The sequence below is a fragment of the Lissotriton helveticus genome, chromosome 11, assembly GCF_964261635.1.
Source record: "Lissotriton helveticus chromosome 11, aLisHel1.1, whole genome shotgun sequence".
Classification (NCBI taxonomy): domain Eukaryota; kingdom Metazoa; phylum Chordata; class Amphibia; order Caudata; family Salamandridae; genus Lissotriton; species Lissotriton helveticus.
The window spans coordinates 922,256,350-922,279,508 of NC_136072.1; the positions used below are offsets into that span (position 1 = coordinate 922,256,350).

A 23,159-nucleotide genomic window follows, 5' to 3' on the forward strand; every position below is an offset into this window, starting at 1 on the left:
TGGGCCGGCCGAAAAGGCGGCAACCAAAATACCCCATTTCCAATGGTTGGCCAGTGACGCAAGCCAATGAAAATGAGGGGCGGGGCTTCGAGTCCCCTTCTGAAACCCCTTCTCCACATTATGTCTTGCCCAGCAAGCAGCGCGAGACCTAAAAACAGAATTTTCTTGTGGTCAACAGCAAAAGGAAATATAACCATTTTGTTTACACCTTTAGAACTGTAACAAAGCTGCACACCGCACTTCCTTTTAATTTTGATATAATGTCATGTTTAAAAGGTTGAAAGCAGGTCAGTCACATAACTTGGGACAGCCAAATTAACAAAGAAGCTGATGAAGTTTTTTCTTTTCTTATTTCTTTGTTTTATGTATGTGATACACGGCCTGTATAGCTGCAATCAGCAGTAGCACCTTACAGAGAACATTTTTATTTCAGGACCACAAACATGTTTGTAGAATAATGTGTTGTGCTAAAATCAAATTACAGAAACTAAGATGTCACTGGGAGTGGTGTGGGAAAATATGACTAGGAGTCATTGGCACAACATTTGGGGCCAAGTGTATGAAGTGTTTTAGGGCTTGCAAGTCTTCCAACTTGGAAAATCTGAGGATTTGCAAACCCTAAATCCCGTCAAAGCTATGTACTAATCGTATTTAGCAATTTGTAAACGTTTTTCGGAACAGCTAAACGCGTACAGAAATGGATGCCTATTCAGTATCTGGAAGAGGCATGTTGTAGGTGTGCCTTCCAAATACTGAATTGTTATCATATGTACCAATATTTTGCAACCCAATAGGTTTGGAAAACATGAATATTTTACCAGCCCCCAGGGTGAGGTGGTAATCTGTCAACCAACTTCACTTGAACAAAAAAAACCTCTTTTTAAACGGAAACCCGTTTCTGAAAACTGGCTGCATTTTTAAAAAGTTTGCTTTATTAAAAAGCAATGACAGACATGGTGGACTGCTGCACCCAGCAGGCCACCATCCTAGTGATGGCTATAAATCGCAGTGAACCGCACCCAACCTCATTATTATTCATGAGGTAGACTAAACTTCTCCCCACTCTAATCTGGAATTTTGCGAACCTACCTATTAGCGCTCAGGTGGGTTTTGCAAAATACAGCACTGGTCACAAAAATACTAGCCGCAAATCGCGCCCAATATTTTACACCCAGTGTTGAATACATCTGTCCTATGATTTTAACATTTCTGATCTGCAGTATACACATTAACAATACATGTATTACCATTTTCAAAACACCGGGAGACAAAGTAATGTGTGAAAAATCATACAATTAAATTGGAAGAAGCGCCAAAACATGGATTACAGCTCAGGTTAATCTGACAGAAATAAGAATCATTTGCAAACAATATTTTGTCTTTGTTCCCTTTTAAGAGCATCCCACATTTACACTGTTTGTTTACACAAGTAGGAAAAAATTACAACAGAAAGTTAAGGTCCTCTGTTATAGAAATGTAGAACTGAAACCAGCCCAATTCTGAGACAAGCTGATAAAAAAAGACGCTACAGCTTCTGAACATGACTTCACACTCCAATACAAAGAGGTTTAAATGACTTAGCAAAGCACGGTGCAACAGATTCGGTAACATGCTTCACTAAATGCTGGCCATTACAAACATATTATGAAGTAAGGTTGTGTTTTGGTGTGTGAGAAGGAACCAGGAAGAGGTGCGGAAGGGGGAAATGTACACGTCTCTCCCAGTTGATCATTCAAGTGGGTGTCTGTAGGAAGCTGGCTCTGTATATACTATAGCAAAGTGAGGTCTAGTGTGCACAGAGTCCAGTGGACCCCAAAGGTAGGCAGAGGTAAAGTTGGATAGCACCTCACTCTCTATTTGTGGTAGTGTGGTCGGGCAGTAAGGATTTATCAGAGGACAGTGTTAAGCATTTGTAAAGCAATTCACATACTCAAAGACTGAACTTCAGACCAATTGTTTTTGTATAAAAATATTCTTTTAGTTATTTTATTTCCTAGAACCAAGCAAGCCTGGCACAGGAAAGTGATAAGTACTTTGCAGTACATATAAAACTGAAATACAGTATGGATTGAATGGTATATGCATATGGTTTTGACTGACAGTATTGTTTCAGAGAAATGCAATGCTTTGTAAATACATAGACTTGAATAGGCTTTTCAGTAAAATACCAGGTAAGTTACTTTTTAGATTACTTTTCTTACTCAGTGTAGTATACCTGGATACTACACTGGGACATTTCCTGTAAATAGATAAGTAAAAGCGTTTTTGTTAAACAGTAAAATTTGAAAGAATTTCTTTAGGTTTTCAAACTCCACACTTGGAAATTTTTCCAAGAAAAACAGTCAATGTTATCCTATGGAGGAAAATAGTGTTATCGGTTTTAAGGCAAGGATTTGGTAGTGGGAGTAGGGGTAAACCCCAGGGTCAAGGATGCACTTTTGTTACACCCTCAGCGACACTAGGGTGGCCAGGTGCAGAGTGCTGAAGCCCAGTGTTATCCAATGAGGGATAGGGGGCTTCCGGTTGGTGGCTGCTGGTGAGCAGGCCACAAAGTTGTGGGAGCCAAGCTTCTGGTGTTAGGCTCAGGGCAAACGGGGATCCGGTTTAGCACACAAAGTGCACCCGCAGGGGCGGCTGGGTGCAGTGTGCTGTTTTGGATTCGGATACCCTGTTGTTTTCAATGGGGATTTTCAGTTTTGGTTTTTTGCTGCAGGTTCAGTCCAGGAAGACTTCTGGGAGGAACCAACGGCTGGGCAGGTAAGTTGGATGGCTTGGGTACGTAGGTGCACCTGCAGTGCAGAGGCTGTAGGCGACGTGGGGAGGGGGAGTCTTGGAGGGGTCAACCCACGGTGGACTTGGACTCTGGAGCACTGGGGGACCTCGCTGGGACCGGTGGGCCACTCGAACGCGGGCAGTAGGCGATGGGTGCAGTGGTAGTTCCAGGCGTCGGGTTTGTTTCTTTGGTGTTTCTTCTGAACAGAGCTACTGTTCACAGGAGATCCGGTCTTTGTTGAAGGCAGTCAGTCCTCCCAGGGGTTCTGGAGGTCGCTGGCTGCAGGACAAGACTATTGTTTGTGCAGGATCTCTGGAAACTGCAGACGAGCCGGTAGGGCTGGGGCCAGGTCAGTTGTTCTCTGCAGTCTCCTCTGCTGGGCGTCTTCTTTCGTCCTTTTTTCTTCTTAGATTGCGGGAATCTGAGTTCTTGGGTCAGGGCTGCCCCTTAAATACTCTATTTAGGGGCGTTTAGGGGTCCCAAGGTCAGTAGCCAATGGGCTACTGATCCTTTGGATGACTACACCCTTGGTGTGCTCACCCCACGTGGGGGAGTGAGCACAATCCCTAATCCTGTTTGGGGGGTGCCTGCCATCTGCAAGATGGCGTGCACTGAACAGTGGGCTTCACCTCGCCTCCCCCACCTGAGGGATGGGGTTCGTAGAGGTGGGCACACCTTCTGGGCAGGCTAATTTTTCCCACCTGTCTTCCCGCCGAATAGGCGGGGAGACAGGAAGGGGGCCTGCTCCTGACAGCAGGAGAGACTGGGGGGGGGGATGAATTACAAAGGCTTCCAGGCCTTTGAAGCTCCCCTGCCACAGATGGCTCCTCCTGACTTGGGGGAGTTGTGAACACCTCTGCCCAGGAAAGGCTTTGTTTCTGGGGTTAGGGGGGGGGGGGAAGGCTCCCACCCTAGGGGTCCAGAAACATGTCTTGTGGTGGCAGGCTGGTGTGTACCAGTCAGGGAACCCTCCAGAGGCTGGTCGTTTTTTTGGGGCATCTCTAAGATGCCCTCTGAGTGCATTTTTCATTATATCCCACACTGGCATCAGTACATGTTTAATGTGCTGAGAGGTTTAATACCAAACTTCTCAGTTTTCAGTGTAGCCATTATGGTGCTGTTGAATTCGTAATGACAAACTCCCAGCGCCATATACTCTTAATGGCAGTACTGCACTTACAATGTCTAAGATTGGACTTACACACTGTAGGGGTAAAGAGCTCATGCACCTGTACCCTCACCACTGGTATAGGACACCCAGCTAGAGGGATGACTGATCTATACCAGGACAGTGGGTTGTAGGCAGGGCACACAGGGATGGGTGCCATGTTGACTCTTCACTTTGTTTTGCACCAAAACACACAGCCTGCAATGGCAGTGTGTGTGTGTAAAGGTACAGGGCCTCTAAGGGTGGCACAATAAGTGCAGCAGCCCTTAGAGGTATTCCCTGGTCACACTGCCCAGGGTACCTGGGCTAACATTTACCAGGGGCTGACCTGTGGCCAGAGATGCCAATTGGGTTTGGGTACAGTTTTACAGGAAAGAACACAGGCCCTGGGAACCTGAGTGGCAGGGATCCAGGGCACATCAAGTCATAAGTGCATCAGTAGTGGGGGGTTTCTGCAACAAAAACCCAGCTTCTCAGAGTGTTCACTTGAATTCGTCCTTGTAACCACCCTTGAGATGGGAATCCTTTTTTCAGTACCAGGGTTTTCTTCCAAATAAAACACATCACATTTGGGCAAAGGTGAAAGGTGAAGTACCAAGACCTCAACATTCAAGCATTCACATCCATAAAAACCATTGGCTTCTTTCATACCATGTAGTCAGCAATTATAAATATGTTGTACTCCAATAAGAAGGAACAGCAATGCAGGCAAAATGAAACAATATGCACATAGGGTACCACGATTGAAAGACATACATTACAATAATCCTGCACAGGTTAACCGAATACCATGTCTCCATTCCTTTCCCAAATTATTCAGACACCGGTTTTCCCACAACAACCGATTAAGATCATCTAATAGGGATAGCACTTCCAATGCCCAGTCAATGCATTTTGCTTTGGTAAGATCTTTTTCAAGGCTAATCATCATTTTGCAGTAAAAACAACAATTGATCCTGAGGTACCTCTTTTGGACACTATAGAGGCAAAAAGACTCTTGAAATGAATTCACTGAGTCACCAAAAAGGTTTTCTCATAATTGCTTAAACAAGAGAGTAAAATACTCTTCAAACATACACCAGAGGGAGACAGAACAACTGACTTTAAGAGACAAAATCTTCTTTATATATTTGTTAGAGAAATGGCATAATCAATGAAACATATGACAATAGACAGTTGTCAAAATGAGAAGTCCAAGAAACGTGCTTATGTGCCAGGTAAGTCAGAAAAGAAACAGTTGGAGATCATGATATCATAATTTTACACAGGCAGCACTGCTTGCAATGATACTAAGAAAAGTAAACCAGTGTTTTTAGGCCTGTTTACAACACAATTGTATTATAATCTCCCATGTCCATTTTGCAGAATGATGCTGTTGTTTTTAGACTGCATCATCCAATTGCGGGAGGGACAAGTATAGGCCACAGAATGAGGGGTGTCGACGTTTCAACCCCACTTAAGTGATGAAGGTGAATTTAGACCCCGCATGCGGGTCTTAATCAGGACAATGGAAACTAAAGAGACAACCTAGATAGAATGGAATAAAATTAGAACCGGTCTCCTTGGTGCGTGAAATATCATGGAAACAACATAAACTGAATGTGTGGTCACTGACCGTGGTGGGTGCCTAAAAAGGCAGCCGGGTCAGTCCACAACTCCCAGCAAGTGGGTAGTCTGTATGATGAGTCTGGATCAGATCAGAAGAGTGGATAGTCTGTAATCATAAATGTATAAAATATTAAAAGCCACCAAAACAAAAAATTGGATTCTTAAGGTAGAGGTCCAAATACTATAGACTCATCACTGCATTCAAGCGGAACTGGGTTGCTCACTGAACAGTTCCAAAGGAAGTGAGTACTGAATATTCACTTCGCATTCAGCCCAAGTCATGTAAAAAAGCAAACCAATCGCAAAGGTTATCTAAATGAATACGTAGAAAGCGTAAAAAGATTCAATATGTGCACAATGTGCAGGCTGCGGAGCAAACGCCCAGTATTCTGCTTACAGAAATCCAGACATGCTATTTCCTTGGTAAGTGGCCGGGCGGCAGTAAGCGGAAGCTACTGTCCGTGAGGTGGCTCGGGGGGAATGGGCGCCATGAGACCCACGGTTAAGTGATCGTAACGTGCGCGCTTTGCCAGCAAGTAATCGACGTACTCCAACCGAGGGAGCGGCAGCCATAGGCAGTCATGACTGTAGCCGATTTAATGCCAATCAGTGCAATATTAATGGAAGGAAGACTACCTTCTACATAGGTGTGATACACGCGAAAATACCTTGTTTTTTCATAAAGGTTGGTTAGATCATGCTGATTAGCATATTATATGAAGACAAATTAACCAAACGAAATGTGTTTCTACACAGTCCGTCAAGACATGCAATTATGCAACATGTATCATAACGAACTTGTCACAAAACCCAAGATAGACAATAATTTACAATAGTACATTAAGTAGTGTGTATAGGTACAGTTTTTTTCAAATATCACAAAACAAAAACAGATGATATTAGCAATGGTACAATATTTACAACAAATATCATATGAGTAAAGTTGAGTGTATTATACATGTATATACAAGTGCCATGTAAGGGACGGTACATACAATATGAAAAATCACTAACTGTTGTGGTCTCATCATTCTATCTGAGGAAATACATAAAACTGTACAAAGTCATGAGTTAACAAGGTGGGATGTCAACCATCGTTCAAGGTGGCAACTTGGCGTGCAATTTCTTCGTGCTCATTCAAACCCTTGTTGTAGTGTCAAAAATATGGATCCACTTACATTCCCTTAAGTTCAGGATTTTGGCAAAATTCCCACCCCTAGGATTGAGACTGACTTTCTCTACAACCCACCATTTCAGACTATCCACTGAGTATCCAAATGTGGAAAAGTGTTCAACCAGGAGTGCCCCCTGGACCTTGCATCTTTTTCAACTACAATGCTGTAGTATGCGTGTTTTGACCGTTGTGTGGTTTGTCCAATGTACATAAACTCACAAGGGCATGTTATGGTGTATACAACTCCCATGGTGTTGCAATTGGTGTGGTCCCTGAGGGTATGAGTGTAGTCATTGTGTGTGAAACTCTTAATTTCTTTGGTCATGGAGCACACTTTGCATCTCTCACACTTGAAATCGCCCTTGACAGGTGGTATAGGTCATAGGGTAGAAAGAGAGATGTAGGGAGCAGGGATTTGACCACATGGTCCCTTATGCTTTTACCCTTTTTGAAGGGTGCATGGGTGGGTTGGGGATGCCAACATCCTCGGCCACAAGATGCCAATGATGGTTGATAATCTTCCTCACCTCATTGCTCCTTGTGCAGAATGTAGTAACACAAATCATGCGTTCCTGATTGGATTTTTGTTTTTTGTTCCAAAAGAAATTCCTTGTGGCAAAACCAAGTGAATTTACAAGCTCTCTTAAGTAGACTCTACGGGTACCCCCTCGCCGCTAGTCTAAAGACGAGGCAGTCTGATTCATTGAAAAAATCTTGTTTCTTGGTACAGTTCCTCCGAAACTTGAGCAATTGGCCGAACGGTAGATTATCCCTAAGGTTCCTAGGGTGGTGACTTGAGTAGCATAAAAGCATATTCCTTTCACTCTCTTTTCTGCGAAGGGAGGCATACAACCTGCCCCCATCCTCCTTAATCGTAATGCCTTAAAAAATGATCTTGCTGTTACTTTACTCAAGGGAGAATTGATTGTCACTTGATATTTTGTTAAGCCAATCACGAAATGTGAGCAAATCTTGCTCGCTCCCAGACCAAACCATAAGTACATCATCGATGTAGCGTCTGCAAAGATTAACATTGCTTCCGTATGGAATCTGATCACTGAATAGGTGACAGTGCTCATAGTTATCCATATACAAAATGGCCAAATCTGGTGCGAATCCTGCTCCCATTGCTACCCCTTTGGTCTAAACTGAATACTCGCCCTGGAAAAAGAAAAAGTTCTTAGTCATGGCAATTTCTAGGAGATTAATTATGAACTCTATCGGGACTTGGAAGCGTCTAGGTCTTTCATCCAAGACTCCTCTAATTACATCCAATGCATCCCTTTGTGGAATACTGGTATACAGTGACGATATGTCCATGGTCACCAGCAGCTGTTCTTTGCAATTGGATGCCAAATTATCTACCAGTTTGATGGTTTCCATCGTGTCCCTTAGGTAAGAAGCAGTACATTCTGCCCTAGGCTAGAGGAATATATCCATATACTTACATAGTGGTTCCAAAATGGAGCCACGCCCTATTATAGGTCAGCCTGGTGGATTGACCATGTGTTTTTTGAGTAATGTATATATGGTAGGCATCCTAGGCTGTGTATTGCTTAGGTAGCTATGTTCATGCATAGTCAGAAAAACATCTTCTATTTTGCAGCACGTATTGTTGGTGTGGTACATAAACCACTTACATAGAATATGCAACTGAGCCTTATTCCACAACAAAGGTGGATCAAAAGGACAAATCATCCGGACATTTGCATTTGATCTGCACTTTGAGAGAATTTTCACTAATAAAATTAAGATTAGCCGAGGGGCGTGGCTTAGCCAGCAATGATGGCGGTCGTGTAGAGCGAGAGCTCCGACCAGCCACCACATATCCTTGGGAGATATCCTTGCCCTAGGCATCAGTGAGGGCGCTGCTCTCGCCTGTGGGATCGCTGGCACCGGGTGAACTGTCCGGTGGTAGCGGCGGAGACTTTCTGGGCTGCCGGGGACGTGTGGAGCCCGGGCGACACAGAGCGGCCTGCGCGTCCCACGGAGACTGCAACCGAGGCCTCGGCGGGCGACACCATACTGGCACAGACTGCGGGGGCTGACAGGTGGCGGCAGGCGGAGCGCTGCTCACTCTGGCGCGGACGGAACTGAGAGCGCCTGTGATCCTGACTCTGCAGCGGCACGGTGACACGGCGAGGGAGGTGCACTGGACGCGGCGGCTCCCGTGGATCTTGGGGGAGCGCCGCTCCAAGGCCGACGCCATTTTGAGGCGTGATATGGATTGCAGGGGGACCTGCATCGAGGAAGGGGCCTAGGGTGCCATTATTTATCGAACAGCGATCACAGCTTGGAGCTGTGCTTGGGCCACGCTTCTGGGACAGCGGCAGTGCTGTGGAGGCTACCAGGCGCGATCGGCACTCACCTACAGACAGTGGTGGGCGAGGCAGGCTGGTGGTGTGCAGTGGGGTGATTTGGCCCTCCCTCCCCCCCGTGTCGATTCCCCTGGTTCTGGGCTCCTTCCTCAGGCGGTGGGACTCGGGGGCCAGGTCGGGCCCCGGTGTGGAACTGCTGCAACTTGAAGCTCGTGCGGTGGGGCAGAAACCGGGGCACGCTGGGACAGCCGCTTCGATCTCCTGGCCCGGGGCCCCGGCGCGGTTGCCCATAACCCTCTCTGCTGGTCCGGCGCTGTGGTGGCCGGGGGGCTGCGCTGGTGCTTCTGTGGACTGTGCCCAAGTGACCAGTGGCTCATAGAGGCGGGATCTCTGTATTACTGGCTGCCCTCGTGGGCCTCTGGCAAGCCGGTGGAGACGGACATAGGTGGAGAGAGGTGTACTGCGGGGATCATCGGCCGCTGCCACAATGACTTGGGACCTTGCAGGAGGTGGCCGCACCAAACAGGGGACCCTCGACAAGTTTACGGAGGCGGGCCAGGCAGCGGGTGTTGTGGGCTCACAGACTCCGGCGCCGGATAATGCGGCGTTGTTGGCAGCCATCACCCAGTCCAGAGACATGTTAGACGCCAAGATTGGGGCTGTGGGAGCGGATGTGACATTGCTCCGCCAGGATTTGAGGTACGGAGACCCGTATATCAGAAGTGGAAGACGATGTGTCCGTGCTTAAAAAGAAGGTCGCAGCCATGGAAAAGATACAGAAGGGCTTGGCCATGCGGGTCGAGGACACGGAAGGACGGGCGAGGCGGAACAACCTGCGCTTTGTAGGATTTCCAGAGGGCTGTGAGGGAGATAACGTGGAGCGCTTCTTGGTCCAGTGGCTGGAGAGCTGGCTTCCGCCGGACGCCCTGTCCCGCTGCTTCGTGGTGGAGCGGGCCCACCAGGCCCTGATGCAGAAGCCCCCGGTCGGAGAACGTCTGAGGCCGATAATTGCGAACTTTATGAACTACTCTGATCGGGACACTATTCTGCGACAGGCGAGGATGAAGGCCTCTCTCACGCATAGCAATGCTACTATCCTGATCTTCCCGGATTACACTAGGTTGGTGCAGCAGCAGAGTCAATCCTTCCTTGCGGCCAAGGCCCGTCTTCGTGGTCTTAAACTACAGTATGCCTTGCTCTACCCAGCACGACTGCGGGTTATCTATAAGTCGCGTACACTGTTCTTTGACTCCCCGGAGGAGGTGTTCAAATGGACAGATGAGACAGTGAAAATCCGAGTCAACATGGCACAGAGCGGAGAGTCCAATTCATCCTCGAGCGGTCGGGTCCGTGAAGGTCTCCGAAGTCAGCAGCGACGCCGTAGGAGGTCGAGGTCTGGACGTGGATCGCGCTCGGGCTCCACATCCCTTCCGGATGAGCCGGCGCTGGAGCAGCAACGAGTAGCCGAATGACAACTTGGACTACTATTTCGGACTGAATGTGTGGTAATTGCTGATGCTTGGGTGCGCGATCTCCTAGGGCTGGAACTCTGACCCAACAGGTGTGGGTGGGAGGGAGTGCACATCCCTTTAGTTATGGGTTGTTATGGGGGGATCCATTGGAGGGGGTGGTTCTTGTTCCCCTGTTGGGGACTGAGCTGCAATCCGACCGCGACAGGTGCTTCCTTGTTTGGGAGGTGCGGGGTGGGGGGTGGCGGGGGGGTTGGTGTTTGAGATTGGGGTGGGAGGGCTGGTTTGCGCATGTTTCGCTGCTTTCTAATTGCCATGTTGTTAGCATGCTGAGCCGCGGGGACACCTGCAGTTTACACAATACTATTTCCACATGTCCACTGCTGACAAGGGAGGGCGGGTAGCCCCGGGATCACAGCGCATATTGAGTTGGAATGTGCGGGGAGTGTTAGACAAGGTGAAACGGGGGGCGGCTCTTAGCTATGCCAAAAGGGCCGGGGCAGATGTCTTATTACTTCAAGAGACTCACCCACTGGGCACAAAGGCGCTTTGCTTACAACGTTTTGGGTTTACCCGGGTTTACCACTCGGGGTTCACAAGGGGGGGTCGCTATCCTTATACACCGTAGGATCCCATATATACATGATAAACTTTGGTCTGACATACAGGGCAGGTACGTGTTTGCACAGGGTAGGATCGGGGGAGACAGGGTGACCTTTGGCAGTGCATATGCCCCGCTGCCGCTGCAGTGGCCGTTAGTGGAGAAGATCATGTCCCTTTGGTGCGCTATGCCGGATACCCTCTCGATGATTGGGGGGGACTGGAATGATGTAATGGATATGGATAGCGATAGGTGGCGGAGAGGGGCGGTTGATGAAGGAATGGGGGTGGGGGGACCCACGACTAAGTTACATGCCATGGCCACGGGGCTTGACTGGGTAGATACCTGGAGGTACAAAAATGGTGCGCGTAGGGAATTCACTTATCTCACGACTCCTTTTCTAGGTTGGATTATATATATTTGTCCCTAGGGGATTGGCCCATAGAGTACTATCGGCGGAGCTTCTGCCGAGAGCCCGGTCTGACCACTCGCCAGTAGCTCTCACGTTCGGCGTGGGCATGACCAGGCAGCAGTTTCGGTGGCGCCTGTCGGGGTGGCACCTGCTGCAGGAGGATTACAGGGAGCATATGACCAGAGAGATTTATCACTATCTGACTTCTAATGTGGATTCTGTTGACTCCCCGGCCACCCTCTGGGAAGCCTTAAAGCCCACGTTACGGGGGTGGATATCTCCTGGTGCGCGGCGGTGCGTAGGGAGCGGCGGAGAGATTTGGTACAGCGCGAGGCAGACCTGGAAGCGCTGGAACGCAGGAGTCGGGAGGCGGGCGGGAGGGCGGCCAGGCGACAGTTAGTTTTGGCCCAGCAGCAATATACCGCGGTGTTGATGGAGGAGGCACGGCAGGCTTGGCTGGCGACTCGTAGCCAGGTGTACCAATGGGGGGGACAAATCCTGCAAGATGTTGCATCGTCTGTGTCAGGGCACGCTCCATGCCCAGCCCTTGCCCCAGAACTTGGATCCGGCGGGTGTGCCCATACTTGAGCCCCCAGCGATTGCGGAGAGCTTTGCTGCGTATTTTGAGGGGTTATATGCGCCTCGGGAATGCTTGACGGCTGATGTGGTCCAGTGATTTATAGATGATCTTCCCCCGCGATCGGTTACGGATGAGGTGCGGGACATCCTGGATAGGCGCCTGACTGACAAAGAATTGGGCACGGCCCTGGGTGAGCTGAATCCCGGTAAGGCACCGGGCCCCAACGGCGTCCCCAGTGAATTTATTCGGCGGTTCTTCGTGCAGATGGGTCAGCGTCTTCGTCCGGTGATTGAGGAGGCGCGTGAGAGTGGTGTGCTCCCTCCGGACTGGTGAAATGAAGAGGTGGTGGTCTTTCTGAAGCCGGGAAGGCCCCCGGGGTGTCATGCGTCCTACCGCCCGATCTTGTTGCTCAATACAGAGGCCAAGGTTCTGGCTAAGGCTCTGGCTAATAGACTTAAGCCTCATATTACGGATCTGGTGCATCCGGACCAGGCGGGCTTTATGCCCCAGAGGGCGACTCGGCACAATATTAGGCATGCTCATATCGCAATCTCCGCCTGGAGGAGTTTGGAGGAGCTGGCAGCCTTGTTTTTGGCGGATATGGATCGGGCTTTTGATTCCCTGAAGCTGGACGTATTTGTTCGCTTTGTTAAGTCGCCTTAATCTGGGCCCACGCTTCTTGGCTTATATACGGCTGCTATACACGGACCTTATGGCGTCGGTGCACGTTGGGGGTGCGGTCTCCAGGTCCTTCTCGGTCCGGCGGGGGATGCGTCAGGGCTGTCCCCTCTCCCCCTACTTGTTCGCGCTCGCTATGGAGCCCTTAGCGGCGTGGATGCGCATTGATGCCCAACTCAAAGGCTTTCGGTGGTCCTCGGGTCCGGCTGACAAAATAGCGCTACACACAGATGAGGTTTTGTTTTTCCTCACTGATCTGAATCGGTCTGTGCCGCGGCTGTTGCGTATCTTGCAGATTTCTGGTGAATCCTCTGGTTTGTACATGAATCCGGGTAAGTCCACGCTGTGGATTCTCGGTGGACAGCGGCGGGTGAGAGAATGGGCATCGGGCCTTCAGTTGGCGACGGGAGGGGTGAAATACTTTGGTGGGGGGGTTTCTGTCGGAGGAGGCGGCTGTCTCCCGGGATCACAACCTCACCCCGGTTTGGGATCGCAAGCGTGAAGACCTGAAGGTGTGGTCCCGTATGCCCTTGTCTATCTATGGTAGGTCAGCTATTTTTAAAATGTTGGCGCTCCCTCGCCTAGTGTATCAATTGCAGAATCACCCGTATCGGATTCCGCCACGCTGGTTCCAACAAGTGAACTCGGTACTGGGTGGGTTTTTATGGGAGGGGGGATTGCTCATGTCGCGCTGCGGACGTGCTTCCTGTCCACCTATACGGGGGTTAGCCACATCGGATGTGCTCTCGTATTATCAAACGGCGCACTTATTGGTCTTGAATGAATGGTGGTATGGCGATAGGGGCGACCCGGCCTATGCAGTTGAGCGATATTTTATGGGCTCAGTGACCATTCATACACTGTTGTATTCAGCATCGCTTCGGCGGACCCTTCCCTCTGCCACGCAGGTAGTATTTCATATCTGGAGGCAAACATTGCGCAGACTGGGATGGTGGAATGTGCTTACTCAAGAGACCCCTCTGTGGCACAATGGTCGCCTGCCCTATCTGGCGGCGCTGCAGGGATTCCGGGGATGGGATGCGATAGGTATCTCCACCTTGGGAGATGTGATGTCGGGCTGCTCCCTGAAGTCCTTTCAGAACCTGCAGGATGAGTCCCAGTTCTTTAAATACCTCCAATTTCGCCATGCACTGACTCCACACTTGGCGGACCTTGAGCAACTCCCCGAGTTTAGTCCGTTAGAAGCCAAGCTCTTTATAGGAAAATTGCCGGATAAGAAGATCTCCCGCATATACCGGACGCTGGTCCACCACTGTTCATCTGACTTGCAAAGACTCAAGTCTGCGTGGGAGGGGGATGTGGGGAACCTAGAGGAAGAAGATTGGGCGAAGGCCCTGGCGAGTCCTAGAGAGGCAGCAATATCCACGCGCCTGCGACTGATACAACTCAAGTATTTACAGCGCACTTATTTCACACGAGAGCGCCTATGGAGGGCAGGCATGGTTGATTCCCCGGAATGTCTCAGGTGCGGGTCAGAAGTGGGCACACTCTTACATACTGTCTGGGAGTGCACAGTACTACATAGATTCTGGGATGGGGTGTTTAGATGCCCAGTCAGAGGTATTAGCTTGGGAGCTACCACGTGACCTGAAATTGACTCTGCTGCATGTCATGGAGGGGATTGGGGGCAATAGATATAAGCGCCACTTGTTATTCCTGGGCCTGATGCTGGCCAAACGAGACATTGCTAAAGCGTGGAAGGCGCCCAGTGCCCCGCCGTTGGCCGCCTGGAGGAACGGCGTGGACTTTTGTATGGGACTTGAGCAACCTGTATTCATAGCTAGGGGGTGCCCCAGTAAGCATTTTAAGATTTGGAAGCGATGGGCCGACTACCGGGGGCTGGACTTGGACCCCCCACCTGAGAGGTTTGTCTTCCCGACAATCTGAGAGATGGATGTTTGGTGTTGCGTGGGATGTGGATCTGTGGGCTTAGCATACTCTTGGTTGAGATATTCTTTAGTAAACTGTGCATTGGCAGTGGCGCATTGGGAGGGGGGAGTTGGGGGGGTGTTTGGGTCTTTCGTAAAAGTCTGATGATGCTACTCTTGAGTAATTAATGTGTGCAGCAGACTCCGGATGTCGGGGCTATGCATTCTTTGTGTGTTCAGACAAATAACATTTGTTTAAAAAAAAAAATAAGATTAGCCCTGGGCTTGAGGAATATATCCACATACTTACATAATAGTTCCAAAATGGAGCCACTCCCTGATATTATAGGTCTTACTGGTGGATCAACCATGCATTTTGAATCTTGGGTAATGTATATATGATAGGCATGCTAGGCTGTGTATTGTTTAGGTAGCTATGTTCATACATTGTTAGAAACCCCGCTTCTATTTTGCAGCACGTATTGTTGTTGGTGAGGTACATAAACCACTTACATAGAATATGCCATTGAGCCTTATTCACCTATAAAGGTAGATCAAAATGAGGAATCCTCTGGACATTTGCACTTGTTCTGCACTTTGAGAGAATTATTACTAATAAAATGAAGATTAGCCTTGACAACATTCCTACCGGAACAAAATGAGCTGGTGTTTTACTTTATTTTTTCTGACAACTGCAAGTTTAATAAAGAACTGAGAAAATAAAGACTTAACATGTGGCAACAGTAGTTTACTTGATTTTGAACAATTATTTAAGTGGGCATTTGAGATAAGAGTGACTGTGGAGCATAAAACACAATGACTATAGTCAACTATATTCTGTCATAGCTGAGTCCTGGGCGTGATTTCCCTATCAGGGTATCTTTGGAAGGTCTTGTGTTGGATACATTAGGGGCTGTAGACAGCCAACTTCAGGCATAAAAGCATAATTTCGTGTTTGAACTTAATGGCAAATAAGTGAACACAGTGAATTTTGCCAAAGCTGTCATCTGTGAACCAACTGCTTGGGGTCAGCTATGATAGAGAAAAAAAAGCGGAGTCTCTCAATTCCAGAATAAGGAGGGTGAAGGAAAGAAAAGTAAAGGAACATTGCATCAATCCAACTGGCTAAAATGCAGGCTGAATTCTTTACAGCTTGGATGATGCTTAGTGCCCTCTTAATAATTGGAAGAAAATGAGCAACAATATGCACCAGCGGGTTGTAAGCATTCAGTATGAACCAAAAGAACTGTGACTATGCTCTGCCTCCTAACCCTGTAGGACTGGAGTACTCTGTGCATTTCCTACAAAAATCATAAATGTCTCCCAATACGTTATGGACTGAGAGAGCTTCCAGTACATGCAGAATAGAAGAAATCTATTATGTAACCATAAAATAGTGACTGCCCCTCTCCCCCAATCACAAACTCCCACTAGTTCCCTATACCTGCAGGATGGTTGGCACGGTCTCCTCCAGATCACTGTAGTAGCTAGGTTGCTGCTTGAAAGTATTTTCTAAAGAAAATTAAAATTATTTTCTGACAAATACAGAAAGATCTCACAATAACAGAAGGAAAGACATGTGGTTGGCAGAGATAGGCAAGGCCAGGAAAAAAATACAAAAAAAGATGGTGGGTAGTCAGGTCCTAGAGTAGGAAAGGGAACTAGAGTGAAAAAGGCAACATTGAGAAGAATGCACAAGACAGAGGGAAAATGAGAAGGAGGGGGGAAAAAGTGAAACGCACAAGATAAAAAAAGAAGAAAGAGTAGAGATGAAGAGCAAGGAACTGAAAACAGGAAGTGTATAGGAGTCAGTGACGCAGGGTGACAAAGAGCACTGAGGGGACAAATAGAAGACAGAGGTAGTGAGAGTGCAAATAAGCTGGAAGCAAAGCACATAAGGCGAGAGAGAGAGAGAGAGAGAGAGAGAGAGAGAGAGAGAGAGAGAGAGAGAGAGAGAGAGAGAGAGAGAGAGAGAGAGAGAGAGAGAGAGAGAGAATGTAAACGTTGAGAGATGAGTAGAGTGAAAGGCTGAGGGGAAACATTGGCAGAGATATGAGAAGATGGGGACTAATAGAGAAACTGAAGAGGGAGATGGTAAAATAACACAGAATAAAGATAGAAATATAAAGAGAAGTTACACATTAGCCAAGAGAGTGAAAGCTGATAAAAAAAAGAGAAGAGTTAAAGAGATGGAATACTTTTAAACGTATCTTTAATGGGGGGGTCAGCTAGAGGCAGATATATAGACTCAAACAAAGGAACAGAGAAAGTAGATTAAAGATGCAGGTTAAATAAGGAATGACTGAAGTCGTAGAAAAAGCAAAAATGAAGAAAGAAGCAATGTAAGGTAAACAGGCAGAATAGAGTCAATGGCAGATTTGGGAGACAAAGTCAAAAAAGGACAACTAACAGTGGAGACAAAGAGTGAGCAAGAATACAAAGAGAAAGAGGAATCAGGGCAATATATACACGAGTGTGGAGAGTATCAATATAAGATATCTTCTAACCAATCATTTTGCTGACAAGTGAAGAGTTTCCCTTCCCGAAAAGGACGCAGAGATCCAGAATCTTCGGAATGTCGAATAGGAAATTATTGTACACAATTTCTCCAAACACTGCAGGTGTGATGAAATGATCCTAAATGGATAACAGAAACATAAGATCAGAAAGCATAATTTTATTATAAACTTTCTCTCTAAACATGTATGTCCAAAACAAAACAAAAAGCACCACACATATTGAGATTATTTAGCTATTTAGGTTAAATGTGGTCATACAAGATCCAATGCCGGACAATCATCAGTCTCCTGAAAAGATCAATAAGGTCTTGAAAAAACTGGATTATGTTTTTACCCTGACAAAACTGATGCAAGTATTTTTGTTGTTACCTTGGGTACTAATTAGGAAGGCATGAAAGAGCTCCAAGTAGCATACTATGGGAATTCCTAATGCTGCTGAATTTGTTTTCTTTCTGTAGGAAACTGGGTTTTTCTATTGCACTGCCAGCTAGCCCTTTCCACCCCCCATGCACTTTCTGCCTGGTATTTGATGCAGTTTTGACTGAGGTGTACTGGGTTCCTACTAACCAGGTCCCCAGTACTTGTGTTCTTTCCCTCAAAATGTACAATTGTTCCCCCAGTTGGCAATACCTTTAGCCCCCTATATGTATGTATCTAACTATATATGTCCCTAAGGCCTGATGTACTAAAGAAGGTCCATCAAGGGCGGAGCACGAATTGTGCTCGCCTAAGGGACATCTCACCAAACTCATGCAGGGCTGCAACGCGGGCTGCATGTTTTGGTGCAAACAAAAGTGGAAACACCACCTGGCACACATACCTGTGTGCCAAGTCTCCGAACACTGCATAGAGTATTTGTGAGTCACCCCCTACAACAGGCCGTACAGCCCTAAGGCAGGGTGCCTAATATTACATGTGAGGGCATACCTGCATGAGCAGAAATACCCCTGTGCTGGTCAGTTCCTCTACTGCCAGAGCCAGTGAACAGGGAAGCCATTTTAGAACAGGTGCTGGTAAAAACGAGTTCACCAGCTACATGATGGCTTCACTGTAAATAGGGATGTTTGGGATCAAACATCTCATATTCACAAACCCACCTGATTCCAGTGGTGGATCAGCGAATACATGCAGTCAGAGGTGCCCCCTTAAAACCTACCTGCCTCTGGTGTGTTGGCTAACTGGTGCCAGTCTGTCACACAAGACAGATTTCTGGCCTGCTAAGATGAGGGCATTGCTCTCAGGTCAGAAACAAAGCCTGCACGGGAAAAGGGTGTTCACACAAGCTCCCTCAGGATTACCTACTGATTAGCACTCCGAGGTCCGCTAGCGTCTAAGAAGCTCCTGCCTTTGAAATGCGAATCTGCCTCCCCCTCCTAACAGGAGAGGAGGCCGACACTCCTTTGTCCAGAGCCCTTTGGCACCTGGACAGGCGTAAATGTATCTAGTCCGGTAGGCGTCCCCACCCCCAGGCTAATACCTTCCCTAAGGTGGCCTAACCTGATGTGGATACGGCTTTTCAGAAGTGGCCATCTTTGTGTTGGCACACTTAGGAATTCTGATACAGGGTTATGCCCACTTCCCACAGGGAGTGGTCGTATAGGGGGCATAGTGACCCCAGGGGTAAGTAGCCCATTGGCTACTACCCTACTCCATTAACACCCATAAATTCATTATTTAGGGGAGCTCCTGGCACCAAGAAAGGAGATCCTCCCAACCTGAAAGACGAATAAGGAGGTGAAGATTTGCATCCTGCAAGAACAGAAGATCCAGCAAATGACTTGGGACCAACCCTGCCGGCCTGGCTGCTGCCTTCACCTATTTCACCAAAAGTAGACTGTCCTGCAGCTGTTGAGCTCCCAAAGCCTGGGATACCTGTCAGAACTTCACTCAGGAACCAAGACCTCCCAAGAAGCAGCAGACCAGTTTCCCTGCATCCTGCAGGCATCCAAAGCTTCCTGGAAGGACTCAGTGACTGCAGACACCACTGCACCCATCACTCCAAGACTGAGTTGAAGTGGGACAACGGCGTCAGCATGGTCCCCCAGCCCTGCAGAGACCGAGTCCAGTGTAGTGACATCTCTTGTGGACTTCCCAACGTCAATCAATCAAAAAGGGATACGAGGGAAAAGAAGGCTATTCTAGGGCAGTCCCCCACTCAACGAATCTCAAACAAGAAGCCCTATTCAGCCTGCATGTTGTGGATCTCAGACTCCGTAACTTAAGGGGCCAAACCTCCTATTGGCTCACCAAGCGGCCAGGTCAGGCCAATGCTGCGTTTACAGGTCCGGACATGCCTTCAAACATACAAACAACACTGTGCACAGAGTACAACACATAAAGAAAATATGTGTGAGAGCAAGGAAAGTACCTCACGGACGTGACACCCGAGGGGGTTCCCGGTCTATGAATGGCCGGTCTACCCACTTCTCATCATCGGTTACTTTCCTTGCAAGGAGGATGAAAAAGTGCAAGAAGATGTGCACCAAACAGAAAAGAGAGACAGAAAGGGAGTGTACAGATACACTACCTAGTAGGATAGAGACAAGTGTTCAGAAAAGATTTCACAAGTACCTACACCCAACACCAACAAAACATAAAATATAAAATAGTGAGGTTTGGCTGGCTGAATCAATTTTATTCTGGTGCTGCCAAACTGCACTGTTTAAAATAAGGTTAGATTGATACCATTCGATGTTGTAATTGGACCAACATGTTTCATTGCCTTGTCATTGGCAATTTCATCAGGGCAAATGGTTGGGTCTCTTATTCTTAATCCTCCATTTGGAAACCTTATGCTCGCAAATACTAGGTATACCGTCAAGCATCAAGCGGACAGCGTGTCAAAGGATCACGGGTCCGTCTTGGAGACTCCTCAATGTGAGTCACCGCAGCCGAGTCCCTCCGGTGAGACGTCGGAAGCGCCGGAGGGACTCGGCTGCGGTGACTCACATTGAGGAGTCTCCAAGACGGACCCGTGATCCTTTGACACGCCGTCCGCTTGATGCTCGACGGTATACCTAGTATTTGCGAGCATAAGGTTTCCAAATGGAGGATTAAGAATAAGAGACCCAACCATTTGCCCTGATGAAATTGCCAATGACAAGGCAATGAAACATGTTGGTCCAATTACAACATCGAATGGTATCAATCTAACCTTATTTTAAACAGTGCAGTTTGGCAGCATCAGAATAAAATTGATTCAGCCAGCCAAACCTCACTATTTTATATTTTATGTTTTGTTGGTGTTGGGTGTAGGTACTTGTGAAATCTTTTCTGAACACTTGTCTCTATCCTACTAGGTAGTGTATCTGTACACTCCCTTTCTGTCTCTCTTTTCTGTTTGGTGCACATCTTCTTGCACTTTTTCATCCTCCTTGCAAGGAAAGTAACCGATGATGAGAAGTGGGTAGACCGGCCATTCATAGACCGGGAACCCCCTCGGGGGTCACGTCCGTGAGGTACTTTCCTTGCTCTCACACATATTTTCTTTATGTGTTGTACTCTGTGCACAGTGTTGTTTGTATGTTTGAAGGCATGTCCGGACCTGTAAACGCAGCATTGGCCTGACCTGGCCGCTTGGTGAGCCAATAGGAGGTTTGGCCCCTTAAGTTACGGAGTCTGAGATCCACAACATGCAGGCTGAATAGGGCTTCTTGTTTGAGACTTCCCAACGTCACCTGCAGCCTCTGCACCCCAGCCCCCTCTACCATGACTGCTCCAGGAAGGAAAAACCTGATGCCTATGGACAGACACCTCTTAACCAGTCACCCCTGGGCTTTGGAGAAGAGGACCAACAGTGTCACTATGTCCCCGAGCATCATGAGACCCGAGCCCCTCTGTTGGTTCAGCTCGACTTGCCTCCCAGTCAAAGTCTGCAGCCTCTTTTTACTGAGACCGTTCTCCATAGAATAACATTGGGCAGCCAATGCGGTTTTGCAACTCTGCACCCGGCCGTCCTTGTGCCACTGGTGGTGTACTGCGTGTGCTGCCTTGACTCTTGCCCACCCGTCACCGTAATTCCTGAACAAGGGTCCCATACATCATTGCAATATAACCGAATGCCACATTGACCTTTCCTTCTATAGTCAGACCCTCCAGGATTTCGCGGTTTGCAGCGAAATCGACACTTTTGTAAAAATGCAGCGATTTTTACAAGTGCCCGCGAAATCGCTGCACTTTTGTAAAAATCCTGCGATTTTTGCAAAAGTGCCCGCGAAATCCAGACATGCCCAGTGTGCCTCCATCCCTAGCCTTTAATACACAACATAAAATATTTAAAATCAGTGCACCCCCTGAGCTTGTCACCATAATTTAAAGTGGTTTAAAATTGTTGTCACCGTTTACAGGTCCTCTGACTTGCTCCCTTTAACCTGAGACCCCAGAGCTTTCCTTTCCCCCGCCAATAAACACGGCCCGCTGCATTCAATCCATCCAACAACAGACCCGAAGCAGAGAAGACGTGAGAGAAAGAAGGCAAGAGGCAAGCATCTTAAAAAGGGGAAATGTAGGAAATAGGGATAACCAAGCCAGTCTAAATATTGGGTGTTCACGTCACACTCTAAAGTAAAGACAGCAAAGCAGATTTAAGGCAGTACGCAGAAGTTTGATAAGCAGGACAGGTTGTCTTTGACTGAGGGTCTAAAGGCTTAGTAAGGCACCCGTTGACCCAACAGTAGTTAGCGTTGACCCAACATTAGTTAGAGCGTGGTTGTGCTTGGTCCCCGATCAAGAGCTTGTTTTGTAGTGAGTAGTGAAAGTTGTTTGTGTGTTTATTATGATTGGTTACAGACGAAGAGGGAGGGCAAACTGAATACGATTAGACACACTTGAATGGTTTTGCTTGTGATAGAAAGACAGTGACGCCTGTGGCAACGCAGAGTCAATTATCCACAATATCAAGTAGAAGGGCACATATTGTGAATGTGGCAACCATGGAATTTTGTGGGTATGGTGAGATGTCTCACAATTAACGCAGAATTTTTACATACACACAGGCAAAAACGCAAACACACCCGCTCTGGCTCACTATTTTGAAAGTCTTCAAAGATGTTGGTTACTTTACAAAATATTGTGTTTTCTCTCACCTTTAACAACCATGGGCAAAATGCAGCAGTGCTAGCCAAATCATGTTGGCTCATACAACAACTCTTCTTCTCATTTAGCTCTTAAAAGATCAGAGAGCAAGCAGATTACATCAGTCTAAAATGATGAACCCCAAACAGTAGTGATATCATAAAACATTTTTCCAGTATAGATGATGAAATGCCTTCCCACAAGTCATGAAACAAAAGCTGTTGCAGTAACTGATACCAATTACAGTGGCGGCTCTTCTGCTATGCGGACTACTTTCTAGGCAGATATAGACATGTGCTGGAGCAAAATGCCGTCACTGTTAATGCAGTTAGGCAATGGTTAAAAGGGCAGTGTCTCAGGCCAAATTCTATAGGTGGGCGGGGGAAAAACGTGATTGACATTTGAAAAGATCAATAGATGGAGACGGCCTGAAAGTCACTCTTTGGGTATATATGTATTTATTTCTATTACGATTGTTTTTTTATTTAAACAGGAGTCTTATTAGCTACAGTTGTGTCTAGGCCAAACAAAGTGTCTACATTATAAATAAGACAAATATGCATAGCTTCATGTTGTTAAATAACTAAAAAAACGAAGATATCTGTGTTTGTTGTAGGAAAAATGGCCAAATAAAATTGCCGCTAAATTTCCATATTTGTGCCGCTAAATTTCCATTTTTGTGCCGCTAAATTTGCTAATCCATGCCGCTATAACCTGGGGGGTCTGTATAGTATAGCATTGCCACTTCCAGAAATTGCACCTTTTAAACTCTATAATATTTCTATTTAAAAAAAAGTACTTACCTGAACAAATTGTTTCTGGTGCCAAAGCCTATATAAAGATACTGGTTATTTTTATAAATTGATGTGTATCTCCTTCTTGAGTCGTGCGTCTCAC

The 23,159-nt window shown here is 47.3% G+C and overlaps 1 protein-coding gene across 1 annotated transcript in view; it reads right to left on the bottom strand.

Moving 5' to 3' along the window:
* Window positions 1–23,159, bottom strand: part of ASCC2 (activating signal cointegrator 1 complex subunit 2) — a 427,823-nt gene that overhangs the window by 360,840 nt on the left and 43,824 nt on the right. The window contains exons 4-5 of the mRNA XM_078667208.1: window positions 17,178–17,307; window positions 16,115–16,182 (exon numbers count right to left, since the gene is read on the bottom strand). Of these exons, the coding sequence (XP_078523334.1) occupies window positions 16,115–16,182; window positions 17,178–17,307 (198 nt within the window). The remainder of the gene's footprint in view (window positions 1–16,114; window positions 16,183–17,177; window positions 17,308–23,159) is intronic.